The sequence below is a fragment of the Hesperophylax consimilis genome, chromosome 26 (assembly GCF_061612785.1).
Source record: "Hesperophylax consimilis isolate HC1 chromosome 26, BYU_Hcon_1.0, whole genome shotgun sequence".
In the NCBI taxonomy this organism is placed as follows: domain Eukaryota; kingdom Metazoa; phylum Arthropoda; class Insecta; order Trichoptera; family Limnephilidae; genus Hesperophylax; species Hesperophylax consimilis.
The window spans coordinates 7448004-7466816 of NC_142861.1; the positions used below are offsets into that span (position 1 = coordinate 7448004).

Below are 18813 nucleotides of genomic sequence, written 5' to 3' on the forward strand. Positions count from 1 at the left end.
CAGACTTCTTGAGTTATTGTAACAAAACTAAATGCAAAGTGCACATACATGTGCAGGAATGGATAGGAAGGTAGGACCAAAGTACAACAATACTATCTCAGTACAGTGGTTGCAAGTACGTGTGTATGAGATGTATGTGTAAATTAATGTCTATTGTGTATTGGCGCAACCACCCGCAAATAATATAACATCGGCAGACACGCTTGACATTAGGTACTACGTTATCGGTTAGGAAAATTCAAAAGATGAATAGTAATGTACACAACCCAAAGACCACAAACTATATGTAACATCATTGGCAAAGTGTAAACTGTTAAACACCATATTAACTGTTTGGTGCCAAGCCTGATAAAAACAATACGTCATAATCAATTGACTGCGTTGTGTTGAATAATATTCACACGTAGTCACTGATATTATCAATTACGTATATCTAATAAACGATTTTGCAAATTTTCATCAATAGCGTTTGGCGTTGACGGCATCTAGCTGTTATTTCCAACATGATATGGTTCTATTTCACAATATAAAATACTGCTCTACATCTAAAAGCAAGTTGGGTGTCCTACAGTCATGTGTAACATAGTGGATACGGGGGCTCACCATTGGTTTGAAGATGTGTTGGGAGTTCCGCTGGGGTTGCGGGGGGGCCCCGTTGGAGCCCAGGGGGCTGCCACCGCCCCCGTTGCTGGACGGGCCATTGCCTGAACTGTTGGAGGAGCCACTGGAGCGGGGGGTCGGGGGGAGGGGTCTGAAATAAATAAATTTTATAGTTTAATGTTGTTATTGTTCATGGAAGATTGGGACAAACCTATTGCATTTATTCTGCTTTAAGACTTTTACAATTTGGGAGGCGGGTTTGGATACCACCGCCCCGGGAACCATTTATTGGATAACCATCTCCTCTGCCATAGGTCACCCCAAGTGGTTCGCTACATTTGGTGATTTAGTAGGGGTGCCCGGGTTTATCGGGTGAGAGGCTGGTTTGGGGCGACCCTTTGACCTCTCCAACTGGTATCTCGACCCACCACCTTGCGCCGCAGCGGGAGGGATATATTCATATGTCCGTCACTTCTTGACACATGATCCCTAGATTCCTACCCATCCCTCGTACCTTTTTCCTTCCCAGAACTTCTTCTCTTCCCTTTACTTAAAAAAAGACACCCCACACAGCATTCCTAAAGATGACAGGCCTTGTGGGAAAATATTGGCCTCAGGGCCTCCTGTGTGGGGTTAATAAAAAAAAAATAAAAAAAAGATAACATTTGTAATTCCACTAATCATGCACCGGGGCTGAATCTAAAGTCCATAAATTTGGCTGCCCAACTAGGAAATTAAATAAAATAAATTGTTCTTCCCATTACTTTTCTCATACCGACACTTCAAAACGCGCATTTGCGTATCCTAGAGATGTCAAAAACATCAAGCAACTTCAAAATGATCTATTATTATGTGTTCTACAGAAATGTATTTTACAGACGGGGAACTACAGTCGATTAACACGTCAAAAAGAAAATAAAAACTGTGACTTTAATTGAATTGATTATTATGATTATTACTATGATTCCATAGGGGTAAAAATGTATTTTTCTCTCTAACTAACTAACCATCGTGCCTAATTGTCTTGTATAGTGTCAGGAGTAGACAGAGGGGATGAACCGCCACACAAGTGTCTTCATTCACAGTCATACATCTCTTCCGTTGTATCGGCACATGACATGACATGTCTTACGTCTTCATAAGAATTTCAATATCGTAGGTATCTGGAAGGTCGTCGTCCACGCCCCTCTATGCAGCACAGGACCGCGAGAAGTGGAGGAGTCTTGTGATGGATGAGGATTTAGATTTGAAGCCTCTAACCTGTATCTGTTGGGTTGTGGGGGCTGTGGCTGGGGGGGCTGGGGGTCTGGCACGACGATAAGTCTCTGGGGGACGGCGGGCCGAGCCGGGGGCCCCGGTTCTGCAAATAAAAATATATCGGAACTTTAGCATTAGTCGCAAAAGAAAATACAAGTTCAGTATTCAAATCAAATCAATTTTAAAAACACAACATTATTCAATTTTTATTGGAGTGACGTTTTTTTATAACATTTAAAGTTATACCCATCAATGTAATATTTAATCACTGAATGAGAAGATAATACATATAAATCTAAATGAAACAGAACAGGACACAGAAAATAAAAGGGTAACAGTCTCAACTGGGAATCGAACCCAGGATCTCTGTTTTACCAGGAAAATGCCTCTAACCACTGGTAAAAAAAAATCAATTGCATTCGTTATCTTTATATGTTCTGTGTCGTCATACTGTTTCATGTTTCGTCTTAGATTTATTAGTATTATCTTCTTCTTCAAAGATTACAGAACATTGTGTTAAAGTAAGGGTGTACAAAAACGTACAAGAAGTTATAAATAAGCGCAATTCTGGTGGATTGGAAAGTTGGATTTTTTAATTTGTCTTCAAGGGACTGAAAAATCAGAAGCACGAACACTTCTTATCCGGAAACTTAATAAGTGGGTTTCACTGTGCATTGTTACCCATTTCATGTTAACCTCTCAGACAAAGACTTTTATTTACTATGTGTTCCTTTGCGAACTGTCAAAACGTGATAATTTTTGTGTTATTTACGAGTTTTGCTAAAAGCTTCATAACTCACGTTTTGGGAAACGTAGCCTCATTCTAGAAAATGTTTTGGAAAGATTTTGAAATCCACTATCGCATTGTGTTGTGATACGTAAATATTTGCGTTTCTAAATATACATTTTATGAAAACGTCAAAAATATGTAAAATTCGCTTACCATTATTTCAAAGCCGTGAAAAATGTACTTTTTTCTGAGTATCATAAAGAAATAACACTTTATATATTGAAGAAATATAATTAAAAACTATTAGTCACCTCAAAATATTAACCATCCAAACTAAAATATTTTTAATAAATTATTTAGAAACGCAATAAATTATGAACAAACAAGATGACAGATCCAATTGGCTTAGATAATGCACCTCTACGTTCCATAGATATTCTTGAATACAGACGCGTAGCGTTATTCATTATCGATACTCTGTTTTTTAAATCATGGAAATCCGTATACTAGTGATGGAAATAAATCGATTTTTGTAAAATCTCGCGCGTTTACGTGAAAAGACGTTCTAATGTCTTGACCACTTTTATCATATTTACGTCTTTTGACGTTCTAATGTTCTGAGTGGTTAAGTTGGTTTGACAAATGTTGAAATATCATCTTCCAACATTCTTCCATAACTTCAACTTGATCACAATGTTGATTTGATTGATTTTTTTAAACCATATTGTCAAAAGCATCGGGTTGGCACCCAGTTGTCGTGGGTTCAGTCCTCTGCTAGCTTAGTCTTCCATCATTACACAAGCATAATTTTCCGATTATATTGATGGAAGTAGGATGAAAACAAATAGATATGATTTTGTTTTTATTATGATTGCTAGTAAGTTCCAGGATTCGGTTACCTGGTATCTCTGGGTGCTTCCCCTTGTGCTTGGGCGGCGGTACCGGTGGCTGGTTGAGCGCGCTCTGCTGCTCCGCTGCTAGCCGCCCCTCCTGTATTTGCTGGAAGTTGCGGCGCAGTGTGTCGCCTCCGCCCGCCCCGCCCGGGTGCACGATGGACGAGGGCTCGCCAGCTATGGCCGTCTCTTCTTCTTCACCTTCCGAACCGGAGTACCTGGAAAGAACCGAAGATAATGAGCTCCAAGACACATGGTATAATTCATTCAAATCATAAATTACTTTCCTCTTGAATCCAATGAATTTTAGGTTGTTTTTGGAATATTGTTCACCCTGCCTGTGTTTTCCTGCGGGGTCCTGTGTTTTGGCGGAAGAATCACGTACGCACAAAAATCGAGGCATAGTCTGAATTCTCAACTTACGAAATTAAAATAATTTTCTGTTAAAAATATTATATTTTAGGTAGGTACTTTATCGCTCGTCTATGGCACTTAAATTCAAAGCAAATCCGAGTTCTAGAGTTGCTTGAAGAGGATTTAGTCATGTTTTGTGAACAGCTCCACTCCCTTCACCCTCGCAACGTTCTCCAATCGGGGATGCCATAGTCCCACTGGCTCCCGACAGTATATGATAAAAAAATATATATTCTTAGGCCTAGCAGTAACTGCCACCACATGTGACACTGCCATCAAATCGGCAATCAGTTTTTTTACAATGGCCATATACAAAATAGTACCCGTTATCTGCAATCTCTAATTTACCAAGATGTCATTATTTTGTGGAGAGCTACGCTAGAATTATTATGCCAGAAAATTAATCTTTTCACTTGGCATCAAGTTACTTGCAAGTTTTATAGAAGTATGTTTTACCTGTAATCTTCTCGGACAGAGTTTTCCTGTTTTCTCTTCTTGCACCTGTCAATGTGATCCTTCAGCTGAATCCTGACCTGACGCTCCGTCGGCTGATCTCTGGAAAGGCAGAAATCAACTAATAGAGACTCCATTGATCAAATACTTGAGTCAGGCTATGTCGAGTCAGAAAAACAGAAGAGTATATATGAAGCAAGGAGTGTGTGTCACACGAGAGTTCTATCTAGACTCGGTGGTCTATCCTCTCTGTTGGTTAAAAACTCCATTGAGATGACTCTGGAGGAACTTTAAGTTGCACATCGAAGTGCCAATAACCCAAGTTCCGGTAATCATTCAAATTTAATACGCAATTACTGTGAAACAACCGGAAATAATAACAGTACTTGAATAGAACCTTCACAGAACTTGAATTTTGATGAATCGTTCAATAAATATATTGTTTCAAACTAGTACCGGGTCGATCAATCATTTTACACGACCTGGTTCGATCATGTCCCACAGCTGATCGGGTCGAAAGTACCTAATTTCAGATCTTTTTTTTCTTCTTTATTCAAGATTGGGTATTTTTAAACACAAAAAAATACCATAGATAGATCGATGTGCCGCTGCCGTGTTGAAGTATAAATTGTATAGACCTGGCTTCTCGAGCCTCGTTCTCACGACATACAATGGATGGATGAATGATAAATGGACTATCAGTGCGGTTCTAGGCCTGAACTGCAATGACAGCCTATTTCAGGTATCTACCATCTCTATTTCTCTGTACCGTGAATGAGAATCGAGACGCCAGGTCTACAAAATTTATACATCTATGGTCGCTCACCGCGATCATTATGTGTGATGACTGAGCTGATAGCTCATCAATCAAATGATTGAATCTTTTTTGAAAAAATTACCCGATCGATCATTGGACATTTGTGATTGGCTCAAAATGATTGGGTTAATCACATCGACCCAGGACTGTTGAAATCACTAAATATAATTTTTGCATTGTTGACCTCTTGAATTTCTAAAAGTTAACCTATTAGCACGCCAATGTTTTATTTCGGTGGCTAACATTACCATAGCCTTATGATACATCTTAACCTGTTGAAGGCCGGAGCATAAAACAGAAAAATATTAGTAAAATACAAATACATAACGTTTTATTAGCAAAATCGCATTGCAAATTATTCTAATAAGGATCATATTAGTATGTGTCGCATGTTCTCCAGAGACCCATCGGCATTCCACTGGTGAATCCAACATGTTCTTACGTAAAGTGACGCATAGGGAATGCGGTACCAGTTCCTTCCTCATTTCAATTCCCTTCATTAAACTGTTTCACACAAGCCCAACCAGGTGGGGATATAGTTCCCCTTGTTGTACAAAGTACAGACAGGGTAGCTCTTGTGAGATATCGCAATAGGACTCATTTTGATACTGCCTCCACTCAATCATATCTCCAAAATAGTTCGGGTGTTCTCAAAGTTAGAGTTGTTCGAAGTAACCAACCTGATGAAGGAGTGCTTGAGCAACTGCTCTGTGTACGGTCGCTGGTGATAATCCTTCACCAGAACTGTCTCGATGAAGCCGTGGAACTTCTTGGCCCATTTCTTGGATTTTAAACGGGGCGGGGGATTCCTGAAACATAAAGAAAAGGATTAACATTAATAAATTGGGGCATTACAAATGTTTTCTAAAATTTTATTGTAGGACATATGAGGGCATTTTTCCTATACGTTTTGTGGTTGCCCTATCCTTGAGGATATTGGCTATCATTAGGTAAATCTCCATCCTGCTAGCTACAGTCAGGAACAGCTCGACTATGTTTTTGAATTGGTGATTCCCATCAATTTTCCCCATAGTAATTTTGTACGTGTTTGTCACCCTTTATGATGTGCCCAATGGAGTTTTTGTCTTTTTACATTTACAATTTTGCCAACCGATTGAGAACCTATAACATAAATCTTAGGATCATTATTGGGTGCCTACAGATCCACACTTCTTCCATGATGATGGACAGTTTAGTGATCAGGTTTCCTTAATTTAAGGCATTCCTAACCATTCAAATGTAAACCCTTACTTCTTGAAATGGAAGCTGTCTGTGGTTCAGCCAGTAGCAAAGCCAAGAGCTATCCAGTAGGGATAATGTGCAACCGTAGATAATGGAAACAATGAGAGATATGGCATGGAAGCGTGGCAACTGTTACCAAGCTACAACCAAACTGCATAGACGCCATAGACTATCAAAATGGCAGAGCAAATGAAAGTTATGCATTTCATTAGTAGGGTAGAAAGTAAGGCGTAGACGCGAACTGCAGTAGTATGGGTAAACGATGTTGGCAACACAATTAATAATGGTTCATGGCCTACTTCCCCTGTTTCTATTATCTATGGGTATGTCGAGGAAGGTGTTCGGCAGGCTGGTTTGTTGGAAGATGTGGTATAAGCGATGGCGAATGGATGTGTAGTGATTGTGAGTACCTTGGAATGAGGAAGAGCGCTCGCATGGGGTGCAGGTCACACAGCGGAGGCTGGCTCTCTGCCATCTCCAGCGCGGTGATGCCGAGAGACCACAGATCGCTGCGGTTGTCGTACGTCGCGTCCGGGTTCTCATCGCAGGCTATCACCTCGGGCGCCATCCAGTAGGGCGTGCCGATGAAGGTGTTTCGGCGGCCAATGGTTCGATCCAGCTGGGCGGACACACCAAAATCAACTGGAAAAGGAAAATACGGTGTTAAATAATATATTATTAAAATAATATGGTCTTGAAACTTAAAGTATAGACTTTTAACTACATGTGTAGGATGCTTCCAGAATGAAATTGAATCACAATTTATATCAATCATTGTGTGAATACAGTTGAGGGCACCCACCATGTTTCCGGCTACATATACGCCTAAAAAGGCTTTTACATAGAAGTGATACAAGATGCAGTGTACATAGGACAATATGTATTATACAGGAGATATTTACAGTAAATAGATGTAGTCCATTTTAAAGAAGGTACAAAATACACACTTGTAAAATTGTGATTACAGGTATAATGGGAAAATATTAAAAAATATGAAGCAATATTAGTAAAACGTAAGAGTAACATAAAGTAAAAAAGAAATTACAACAACACTACATATAAGACAAATCATTAAAACTAATTTACCAACAATACTCTAATTTGTAGGATTCAACAAAGTGTTGGTGTAGATTATGCTTAATTCTATATATGGAGTCAATAAATAAATCAATAGCACCCCCATACTTGTTGCCCAGATCATGCCATCCTATTGGTCAGTGAGTGTGTCACCATTTGTGACAATGTTCCCAAATATCATTCAGGACTTTTTTTGACATTCATCTCAGGATTGAACATGGAACAAACAAGTTATCCTTGGGTAAAGGAATTCAAGGGAGATAAAAGAGATGAGGTAATCCCTAGAGGCAGTCAGAACTCTCCAAAGGTTGTTTTGGGTAAAAAAAAAACATAAAAAAAAAAAATAAAAAAAAAGGAATTGAAGAGAGATAAAAGAGAGAAGTTAATCCTTAGAGGCAGACAGAACTCTCCAAAGGTTGTTTTGGGTAAAGGAATTGAAGGGAGATAAAAGAGAGAAGTTAATCCTTAGAGGCAGACAGAACTCTCCAAAGGTTGTTTTGGGTAAAGGAATTGAAGGGAGATAAAAGAGAGAAGTTAATCCTTAGAGGCAGACAGAACTCTCCAAAGGTTGTTGCACCGTTGATAAATATAAGTATGATTCGCCTTACCCAGTTTGACCTCAGCATTGTCGGTGAGCAGCACATTCTGCCCCTTGATGTCCCTGTGAATGACCTTGTTGGAGTGCAGGTAGCTGAGACCGCGCAGGATCTCGCGGCAGATGTACGCGATCCACTCCTCCTTGAGGGATTGGCCCTTGGTGGACTTGACCAGGTCCGTCACGGAACCTGAAATTTACGATACAAACAATAAATTAGTCAGATAAAATAAATGGTTCCTTGACAAAACATAACAGAACAAGCAAATAACAAACCTTACCTAACTTTTTTTAACATTAACTCCACACAGGAGGCCTTGAGGAAAATAATTCCCTCAGGGCCTATGTCATTTTTGGGGATGCTGTGTGAAGGGTCTTTTTGAGAAGAGGAAGGAGTGAACACGAGTCTTGTAGAGACCCTTATTGCAGGAGGGAGAAAACACAGAGCCCGGTAAACATTCCACAGTCGAGCTATTGAACTCAAGAATTAAATGTAGAAACGACCCGTTCTCATGTGACAAATGACAATGTACAAATATTGGACACGCGTTTGACTTATTTTCCGACTTTGCACCAGTGCCGAAGGGATCAATGACGGTAGTTCCTCGGAACATCTTCCATTAAAATATCGGTATTGCAATCTGTTTTGTAAGACAGGGGAATCTAACAAACGGACTGCTTGTTTCTGCACAGAGTCAAAGGTTTATTTATTTATATATCTAACACTATTATTACTTGTATAATTTTGAAAAAAAAAATTGATTGTTAATACTGTATAAATATTTATCCATGTAGTTGTTTTCACAAAGTTTTTTTTTAATGAGCACACCTTTCCTAAGCACCAGCTTACGTTAGGAAAGAATAATATTGCAAAAAAATTTATTTTGAAACTGTTATTCAAGCAAAATATGTACTACCTAATAAAAAATAAAATCTACGAGGGCCCTCCAAAAAGTAAGGGTTCGTGAGGCTGGGGGTAATTTTTTGTTTCAAATTTGGCGCACTCGGCGTGTAGGGGGGATCCTAACCGTCAGTTTTTTGTCGGCCATTTTGTTCAGTCACAGTAAATTCTTCTTAAGAGGTTGTCGCGCGCTCCCGTCACCTCCCGTCCATGTGAGATCCGAGCGGTTATCCTTTTTTTGACTTTGCAGAATACCACCCCGAACATCCATTAGAAGCTCGTGGAAGTTTATTTTGCCCCAGAATCCAAAAGACAATCACTTCAATGGCGTAATTTATCTACTCCAGCCACCAAAAAGTTCAAGATGACCCATTCAGTCATGGCATCTGTTTTTTGGGACTGTAAGGGGGGTCCTTTTGGTGGATTTTATGCCTAAAGCGACTACCATTGATGCAGAGGCTTACTGCAATACCCTAAAAAACCTCAAAAGAAGAGCCATTCAGAAACCCAGAAGGGTAATGCTTGACAACGCCATACTCCACAACGCGCGATTTTCACAGGAGTTACTGAGATTGATTGGATGAGATATTGTCACCCACCCCCCCTATTCACCCGACTTGGCGCCTTGGACTATCACCTTATTACTAAACTAAAGGAGTCTTTGGGTGGGAAACGTTTTTCCAACGATCAGGAGGTTGGGGAAGCTGTGAAGAAGTGGCTGAAAGAGCTGGCGGTGGAGGTCTACGACACTGGCATACAAAAGCTGATGCCCTGACTATAGAAATGTCTGGATCTCGATGGCGATTACGTTTAAAAATACTTTAATATATTTGTGAAGTATCCTGTGAATTTCAATTAAATACAAGCATTTTTCGATCTTACATAAATGTTGTAACTTTACTTTCTGGATGACCCTCGTACATGAAATTAATACGGGACTGGAAAAAATAAATGACATGCTGGAAAACAATTATTCAAGGACCAATATGAGTCAATAGAGAAGTATTATTTTTCCAGCAGTAATAAACCAATACTCTTTTATCTACCCTACAAAGTAACAGTACAATGATGCGCATCATGACTTGTATTATTTATGATGAAAATGACATTGAAAGTTTATAATATGGCATGATAAAAATGTAAATAAAGACCTTCATGTTCAAAGCGGGCCAACAAACGGTACTGATTTATCAGAATCGGATTAATATCATCTGATAAGCCAGCCTTGATCATGCAGAACAATATTATCTTATCAAACAACTAAACGATTGTTAATAATATCTATTCGTTGAATGACGAATCATCAAAAGTTGGAATCGAAAGTGTGTTACCGAAGAGCGATATAATTTGAAAACGTATGTGGGCATGGCGCCTGGCCTATCTCGCGATATCGCTCGCCATAGAATCATATACAGTCATCACAGACGAGTAATATACTAGCTGAAAGTATTTATAAAATACTAGTGAACCCCGCAATGCTTCGTTATTCCTAATGTCTTTCTCGGGAGTCTCCGATTTCTTCCACCATTCACTATTGTATACCACGATGTTACTGTTAAAAAAACTACATTACGTCGACTTTAATTCGACTTCGTATCTCATCCCGGTGCAGAGATATTGCGTTAACCCTTTCACACCCGCATTATTGTTTCCACATATATAAAATATGTAATGCTTGATAATACCTCAGAAAATTATTTGAAAATTTTTGGTATTTAATTTTTTTTTTTTTTTTTTTAATTTTTATATGTTAATTTGGATTAACATTGGGCATCAGAGGGTATTTTTTAAATAGAAAGGTAAAATAAACATAACACAAAAGTAATACAAATAACTGTTTCATGTCAAAAATGCACATTTACAATGAAGTGATAATCTCTAAGGTACAAACAAATAACATTTTAACTAAAATTCATTCATAAATAAAGAAATAATCTAGGATAATAAATCTTTAAAAATTCGCCATACTAGTCGAAAATATGTCCGTCACTACCAGTGTTAATTTGAATGAACATTGAAATTCATTTACAATATTCTGGCGAATGACTGTGATCAGTGAATTGAACTGATGTTATTATTATGTATAGAACACATCTTTAATGCGTTAAAATATTTGTAATTCGAATATAAAATATTGATATCTCGCCTTAGATTAAGGACGGGTTGTTTCGGAGAATTTGAACAATTCATCAAATTTCAACGTTCATTTTCAAGTTCTGTGAAAGATTTTTTCAAGTTCTGTTTTTATTTCAGTTTTGTCAAGCAACTAGCCTACAATGATATAATAACAGAACTTGAATAGGACTTTCACAGAACCCGAAAATGAACGTTGAAATTTGATGAATTGTTCAAATTCTCCGAAACAACCCGTCCTAAGTAATCAATGACGGCAGAAATTCGATGAAACTCACAATCAGCAGATGTCAAAATATTTATCGTTTTTATTGCGGGAATAAGGATTTCAACCGTGCGGAAAAAATAGACGCCACAGAAAAGACTACAAGCCATAAGAAAACGAAAACATGGTTTTTCTAAATCGCTACCGTTGCGGTAAAAAAAATCACAAAGTTCATGTTAATTTGAATTAACACTGGGGAAGAAAGGGTCAAGTATTCCTAGGACGTCCCGACTTCTTCTGCCATTTAAACATTTCTTAACACTCCTAGCACTATTACGAACAAACTTTGAAATATTCAGCGATATCGGTCGACTGCTTTTCGAGTTTTGCGAGCACAAACATAAGCGGACTGTCTTTACTAGCTGACGTGTACCCAGCGTTGATGGGGGTCATCCAGGGATTGACATGTAACATCCTGGACTTTTCTGTAGACCTTTTCAACATATACAATCTGTAGAACATTATTTTGATGTATCTCATAAGGTTTAGCCAGCGTTAGCAATGTAGCGCCCGAAAATAATTTTTTAACGACTTGATTATAAAACATTAACTTTTGTCTACTTTCTATTGGATTTAGTCAACAGACAGTGTCCCGTATTGCCAAAAGGGTCGCAACTGCATTTGCCCGCCTTGCTCCACAGTACATTAAAATGCCACAATGTATTGAAGAGCAACAATCAACAGTTGCAAAGTTCCAAGGAATAAAACGTTTTCCTGGAGTAATGGGTGCCATTGACTGCAAATTAATCTCAACATTATCCATTTTTAGGTTATTCAAAGATAAACAAACCAACTCTTGGATTACTTTTTTGACATATGAATAAACGTGAAGTTGGCAACACGCCGCGAAATGCCAAATTTTTCAAGTGTTGCTACTGTAAAAAAATCATATTCCATAATCCAGCGGTCGAGCTATATTGGGAAAATTTATGATTATGAGTAAAGATTTTTAATCTGACCAGTATAGGCCCCCACCCTTGTATAGCTAATACGGGGTATTATCGTCGTATTAGGGATTTCATTATGAGTAAGACTGTATAAGTTTAAGAAGAAATTCTCTAAATGATAGTGAAAACCATATCAAACTCCGTTGCATAGTTTAGAAGAACTAAGCGCACAAACAGAGAGACGCCGATTGTGACATTGTTTTATACTATTTAGAGATAAGATTTCAAGCCTTTAAAAACAAATTCAGTCGATTTTCTTCATAACATAATTACAATTTTTGTTGACAAATTAGAGAGACAATCAGAAATTTACCTTTAGTAAATAACGCTTTCTTGAAAATAGAAAAGTTTAAACCCTTGTAAAATCACAAAATCTAACTTTATTTGTCAAGATTATCAATGCCAAGAATTTTAAACAAAAGAAATACATATTTCAAATATGGAATAGATTTTTTTTTTAAATTCTCGTAAAATATACTGCATTATAGGTAGGTACTTTGTCGCTTGTCTGGATTCTCAATCAGTTCCAAATTTTATACTCAAATTCAAAGCAAATCAGAGTTCATCGACACACAGACTTCTTAATTTATACTGTACGCGCCCACTTATATTTACATATTATATTCTCCATGTGTAATTAATTACCTTAATAATATTATAATGGGTTGATACATAATGAGTCTTAAGAGCAAATAATGAGTATTTAAACACAGTTCTTCAAAGAATTTTCATTGACATTTCAATGTCATCTTAATACCATAGAATTGTTTTATTGAATGCATCAAGATTCATTGTTTAATTATATGAATACTGCACAAGAGTCCCAGCCATCTGGACCCAATAGGAATATGGCATCTCCAATTAGGGTTTATTGTGATGCTGAGGGTAGCTGGGAGGGGATAGAGATGGGAAGAGGAAGGCGGAGAAGTGCTTGGCTATTCAGTTCTGGTAACCAAATATGGCTAAAGCAATGTTTCCATTCTGAATGATGATCTATTATCAAAGAGTATTTTCCACTCCGGAACAGTTATGTGGCATTAGAGGTCATTAGAACCATTTATACTGTTTATGGAGAGAAAGCTATCAAAATACTAATATTACAAAAACGGTTGCAAGGTTATTCCACTACAGTTTTATTTTCCTGATCTCGTCCCATCAGATTAAATTTTTTCCCATCCATCCAACAATCTCCAAAGAATCTTATTTAACAATGATACTGCGATGGAGAATAGGGACTACGCCATGAACCAAATGCATAACTTTCATTGGCTCTGCCACTTTGACAGTTCGTGCAGTTTGATCGTAGCTCGGAGACAGACAGCACTCTTTCAAACCATTTCTCCCTTTGTTTCTATTATCTAAGGAAGCTGCTTTTGAAAATTAGCTTTGATATCTTCTCAACAAATTTTCAGGCTAAACAATTATTCTAGGGAACATAAAAATATATGGAATCTGACAATTGCAGTAACAGCTTTCTCAGAAGAGAAATATTAATACATGCAGTATTATGTTTTATCACAATAGAAGTTGTTGTAATGAAACTTGAAACGCGGGCGCACCGCACACCAGCTGATAAAGACATTCTCTGAATTCAATGCCCGTTGAGATGATAACCTCTAAACAGGGTGAAAAGAGAGGAATTTATACTAAGTATTCAAAGAAAAGATATCAAATTGCGGCGACACCATGTTTTTATTTGGAAGGAATGTCAGTAAGTTCTTAAAAACAGACTCTTGATATTGTCAAAGAGAATAGGTTGTCTCCTACAACGAAGTTTCACATTATTTACAAACGTATCATATTAAGGCGATGCACTACGTAGTAATGCAAAATCAGTGTTTTTGGTTTGAAAATTTAGTCGCCGAGAAATGTTTCAGATGCTTTAATTAAATACTGCGAGTATAATACATCCTTGCCTTTGAAATAATCGAGTATTTTTTAGATAAGTCTTTTTATAAGCCCAGAAACAAATAATGTATAAGGCCTATGAAACCTGCTTTAAAGTTCAAAATCTCCTACTTACAAACCCATTTTCGGTTAAGGTTTTATTTTATAATGTGGCGAATTAAGTTATTTTTAAAATGATCGAAAAACATTTAAATATTTGTGCCTGAATATCCACTAAATAAAATAAAAGGCACTATATGGCCATGTTTTTTTCTTGCATAAATCAAAACAGGTGGATGGTGTTAAGAGGGAATTTAAGCCTTACGTAAGGTGTGTTATTGATAGCGGCTCGATTCAAAATATTACACGACATAGTGCATCGCCTTAATTAGAGCATGCCGAAGACAAAACTTTTTGAATTCTTGAAAAATATCGAAAAGCACCGAAGATAACATAGAAGCCGCCAAAACATTGATATTTGCGGGCGACTGAAAAGCGTGTGTCATCACAGTATACAAGCGGCAGTACGGCAGCACTGCCATTCGTATTATGAATTCGAATTATGAATTATGAACACAAATTGTAATTATGAACACAAAATGTATGAAATTAGACACAATTGCATACATTTTACTAATGTTCACTTTGAAAGCTCATAAATTTTTTTAAATTTTTTTTTTTATAGTGAATACCTCACAAGAGTCCCAACTGCTCCCGTCTGGAGCCAGTGAGACTATGGCATCCCCAATTGGGGGATGTTGTGAGGCTGAAGGTAAGTGGGGAAGGGAAAGAGGAAGGTGGGGAAGTACCTGGCTATTCAGATCTAGTCACTAAACACGGCTAAAGCCATTTGGAGCAACGTTTCAATTCTGAATGGTGGTCTTACACCAGGGCGATACTGGTAGTATCTTCCACTCTGGAACGTGCCGCAAATATACTATATATTATTTTTTAATTAATTAATTGTGAAATAACACAAATTAATCAAATAAAATTTATTTGCGCACGCCGGGTTCGAACCCGCGACCTTCGGAATGGCAGTCCAATGCGTTACCACTGGACTATGCCGGCCGTCAAAACTTAAAATCTAACTTTACTTTCGTTATTATATCCTATCACGAATCGGGTGAGACTGGTTGAGGGAGATTATCTGACCTCTCAAACTCTCGTCAACTGCCATGAAATCATTTTCATTTAGTTTTCTAGCCATTTTTTAAAATTTTTGCCGCTACGCATAATTTTTAAAAAATAATTATTCAATTTAGTCAGCAAGAAACTAACTTCAAACGACATAATAAATAATATTTGGATGATTTATACAGCGCCGTTTTTGTGTGAAATCACCTCAGGGTGCTGGACCTTCAAACACTACTGTTAAATTTCGAATACCACAGAAATCCATAGATAAATAAATAAATCTTGAAAAAACAAATTGCAATAAGTCTGACTTAATACTGTTTCACACGGTATAATATAACCAAGGAATATGCATCAAGTCCCTCGGTGCTCATTCGCTGAAGAGATTTATGCATAATTGACTTAATTCAGATAATAACTCGTAAAGAGAGACAACGGAACAATATTACTGCATCATTAAGACTGCCAAAATTTTGACATAATGCTTTTTCGCAAAATACCCACGACTTATTGCAATACAAAAAAGACAACCTCATTCGGGAAATAAATGTAATAATGGCCTTCGTGGTCGAGTTGTTAACACACTATGAGCGGGAACGGTATTTTTACCCGCGCGGCCGACTGGTGCTTATCAGCGGGACGGGTAAAAATACCCTTTACGCCGGCTCCACTTCAAAGGCGGGGAAGGAAAATTATTATTATTATTTCCCGTGACTATTTAATCTAAACGCTTGAAGACATTACAAACTACACACACATATAACAAAAAAAAGATAAGCCCTTGTTTCTTTTATGTACACACATACTCTTACAATAATTAGGCAATTTTATCGTGTTAAATTTCAAAGATTGTTTGTTAGTTGTACTGGGAATATGAGTACCTATTATATTCTTATGACGTGTTATAAATTCATTGGACCTCTCTTATGAGACAATCCCGAGGATGTTATTACAATAATCATTTCCTGAATGACTTTTCCTGGCACTCGTTACTTGTGAAGATAGAGTGGCGCTAATATACACGTGCTTTAGTTATGATATACAGAGTTACAAAACAGACGTGTTTTTTTAGTGGAATTTATTTAATTGATATTTTCTTTTACCCTTCAAAAATGTCTTCAGATAATAACGAAAGTCATGAGGAAATATTCGTCGATAATTTGTCTACACATTCTGGTGAAGATTTAGCTGAAGCGATATATTTTTGCGCTATTCGCGAAAAACACCCGCTATAGGCTAGAGTCTATTGTTTGAAGCGCCCGACTACAGTGTGTTAAGATCCTCGACTTTAAATCCAGAGGTTGCGGGTTCCCCACAATTTAAGTACATTTAAAATTACCTATACTATATTTGCGGCATGTTCCAGAATGGTAGATGCTTTTAGTGTCACCCTGGTGTAAAACCACAATTCTGAATTGAAAGGTTGCTTGAATTGGCTTTAGCCGTGTTTGGTGATCAAATCTGAACAGCCAAGAACTTCCCAACCTTCCTCTCCCCCAACATACCCCGATTGGACCCGCCACGTTCCCACTGACTGCAATTGGGACTCGTGGGCGGTAATAACATTAGGTTTAATTTCTTTAAATGGTTCGGTAAGTTTTAAAATCTTTGAATAGAACATAGTTTCAATAATATTAATAAAAAAAATACAAATAATAAATGTTAAGGGATCAGTGGGATTTATAGACCCTGTTAGGAGTTCTACCGAGCCGAACCCTCTGATATGAAAATATCTGGAGTCGGTGAATTATTATCCCATTTGATCTCTGGTGAGTTGACGTGTTGTTCTTGTATTGTTTTGTATTTATTTTGCTTATATAATGTTGATTGACTAGATCAAGGCTGCCCAACCCCAGGCCCGCGGGCCACATTGTGGCCCGCGAACGAATTATAAGTGGCCCGCGTGAACCATTTTCAAAAAACCCGCCAATTTGAAAAAGTGTCGCGGGCCCGCGGTAAAACAAACATTGCAGCTTGCGCGCGGTCACCAGTGTTGCCAACGAAGGCGATTTATCGCTATTTAGGCTATCCAGAACGAGAATCAGCGACGAAAAAATCCAACCTGTTGAACTTACTTTTTAAACAAAAATACACCGGTTTTTGATATAATATTTTTCGCGTCCAAAATGGAATCTTGTAGCCACCCCCCCTCCCCCATGGAATTCGAAAAATTTTGTGGGGAGCACTCATTTTGAATTTTTTTGTGGGGAATTATGTTTTATAGAAATTCTCTAACAACCCCCCCGCCCATGGAAATAGGAACCGTCAGGTATTCAGTGGCCCGCCAGTGATTCAAAATCGTCAATTTGGCCCAACTGTTAAAAAGGTTGGGCAGCCTTGGACTAGATGATCATTTGCGGAAAAGTGTGTGGAAGGGTTTAATTTTTCCTATGGGGAAGATTTAACCCGGACATAAAATCGAAAAAAGAAAAAGTAGAAAACAAATTAAAATCTTTGAAAAGACAATGTGCACAATTGATGAAATGTGGGCAGAAAATTTAAATGGTTAAAAATTTTATTGGTGACCATAAAATAAGTATGAACGCATCTGTGTTAATCACAGTTCAAAGAAAAGTCAGACAAGCAAATTGTTCATTGCACTAAATGCAGCAAATTTCAATTTACAATGATTGTAAAAAGGTTAAAAAAAATCTCAAGAGTCCCAACTGCTCCCAACTGTCCGAAACCAAGGAAACGATGGCATCCCCAATCAGGGTAATGTTGTGAGGCTGGAGGGGAAAGAGATTGGTGAGAGGGAGGTGGGAAAGTACCTGGCTATTCTGATCTGGTCACCAAACATGGCCGAGACCGCTGATCGTTGAAATTGAAGTGAAATTATTATAATATATATTTTTTTTAATTTATTATTATACTGAGCACATTGTAAAGGGGGCCATATTGTCATTATTCCACAAAGCAAATCAAGTTCATTTGCCCCATTTTATGAAAAAAAAAAACATTGATTGGTGCAGAAAGCTAATTAAAATTATTTAATGACACATTCCAAACTGTTATCACGAAAAATGTCTAGTGATAAAGCGTGTATGGTAAAAGGGGGTATGATTTATCTTTATCAATTTGTTATCAATATTAGTGAAATAAATATCGAGGAAATGTTTAAAAATAAATTTTAAAAAAACAATTTTTTGATATAAGCAGTTTCCACAGGGATTACGCAGGTATCCGATATTCACGTTGTGTACTCAAGCCGCAATCTACTTGTCGCTTGCATACATACACGTCGCTACTGGAATCACGAGACCCGCATCGTCACCAATTATTGTTAAATCCTAGAAACGTGAACACATATTCATATTCATAGCCTTACTCTCAACCAATCAGTTGCGGCAGCTATCATTTTAATATCCTTTCATTATTTTTTACAGTTTCGTTCCTAGCATTGATCAAAAACACATGCAATATTACAAAATGTGTGATACAAGTTACGCCATGTTTAAAGTCTCG

General features: G+C 37.6%; 1 protein-coding gene across 7 annotated transcripts in view; it reads right to left on the bottom strand.

Moving 5' to 3' along the window:
- Window positions 1-18813, bottom strand: part of msn (serine/threonine-protein kinase msn) — a 73731-nt gene that overhangs the window by 43981 nt on the left and 10937 nt on the right. For all 7 annotated transcript variants that reach the window (XM_089647150.1, XM_089647155.1, XM_089647149.1 and 4 more), the window contains exons 4-10: window positions 8092-8268; window positions 6817-7048; window positions 5845-5973; window positions 4351-4449; window positions 3487-3698; window positions 1861-1960; window positions 604-751 (exon numbers count right to left, since the gene is read on the bottom strand). In XM_089647150.1, the coding sequence (XP_089503276.1) occupies window positions 604-751; window positions 1861-1960; window positions 3487-3698; window positions 4351-4449; window positions 5845-5973; window positions 6817-7048; window positions 8092-8268 (1097 nt within the window). The remainder of the gene's footprint in view (window positions 1-603; window positions 752-1860; window positions 1961-3486; window positions 3699-4350; window positions 4450-5844; window positions 5974-6816; window positions 7049-8091; window positions 8269-18813) is intronic.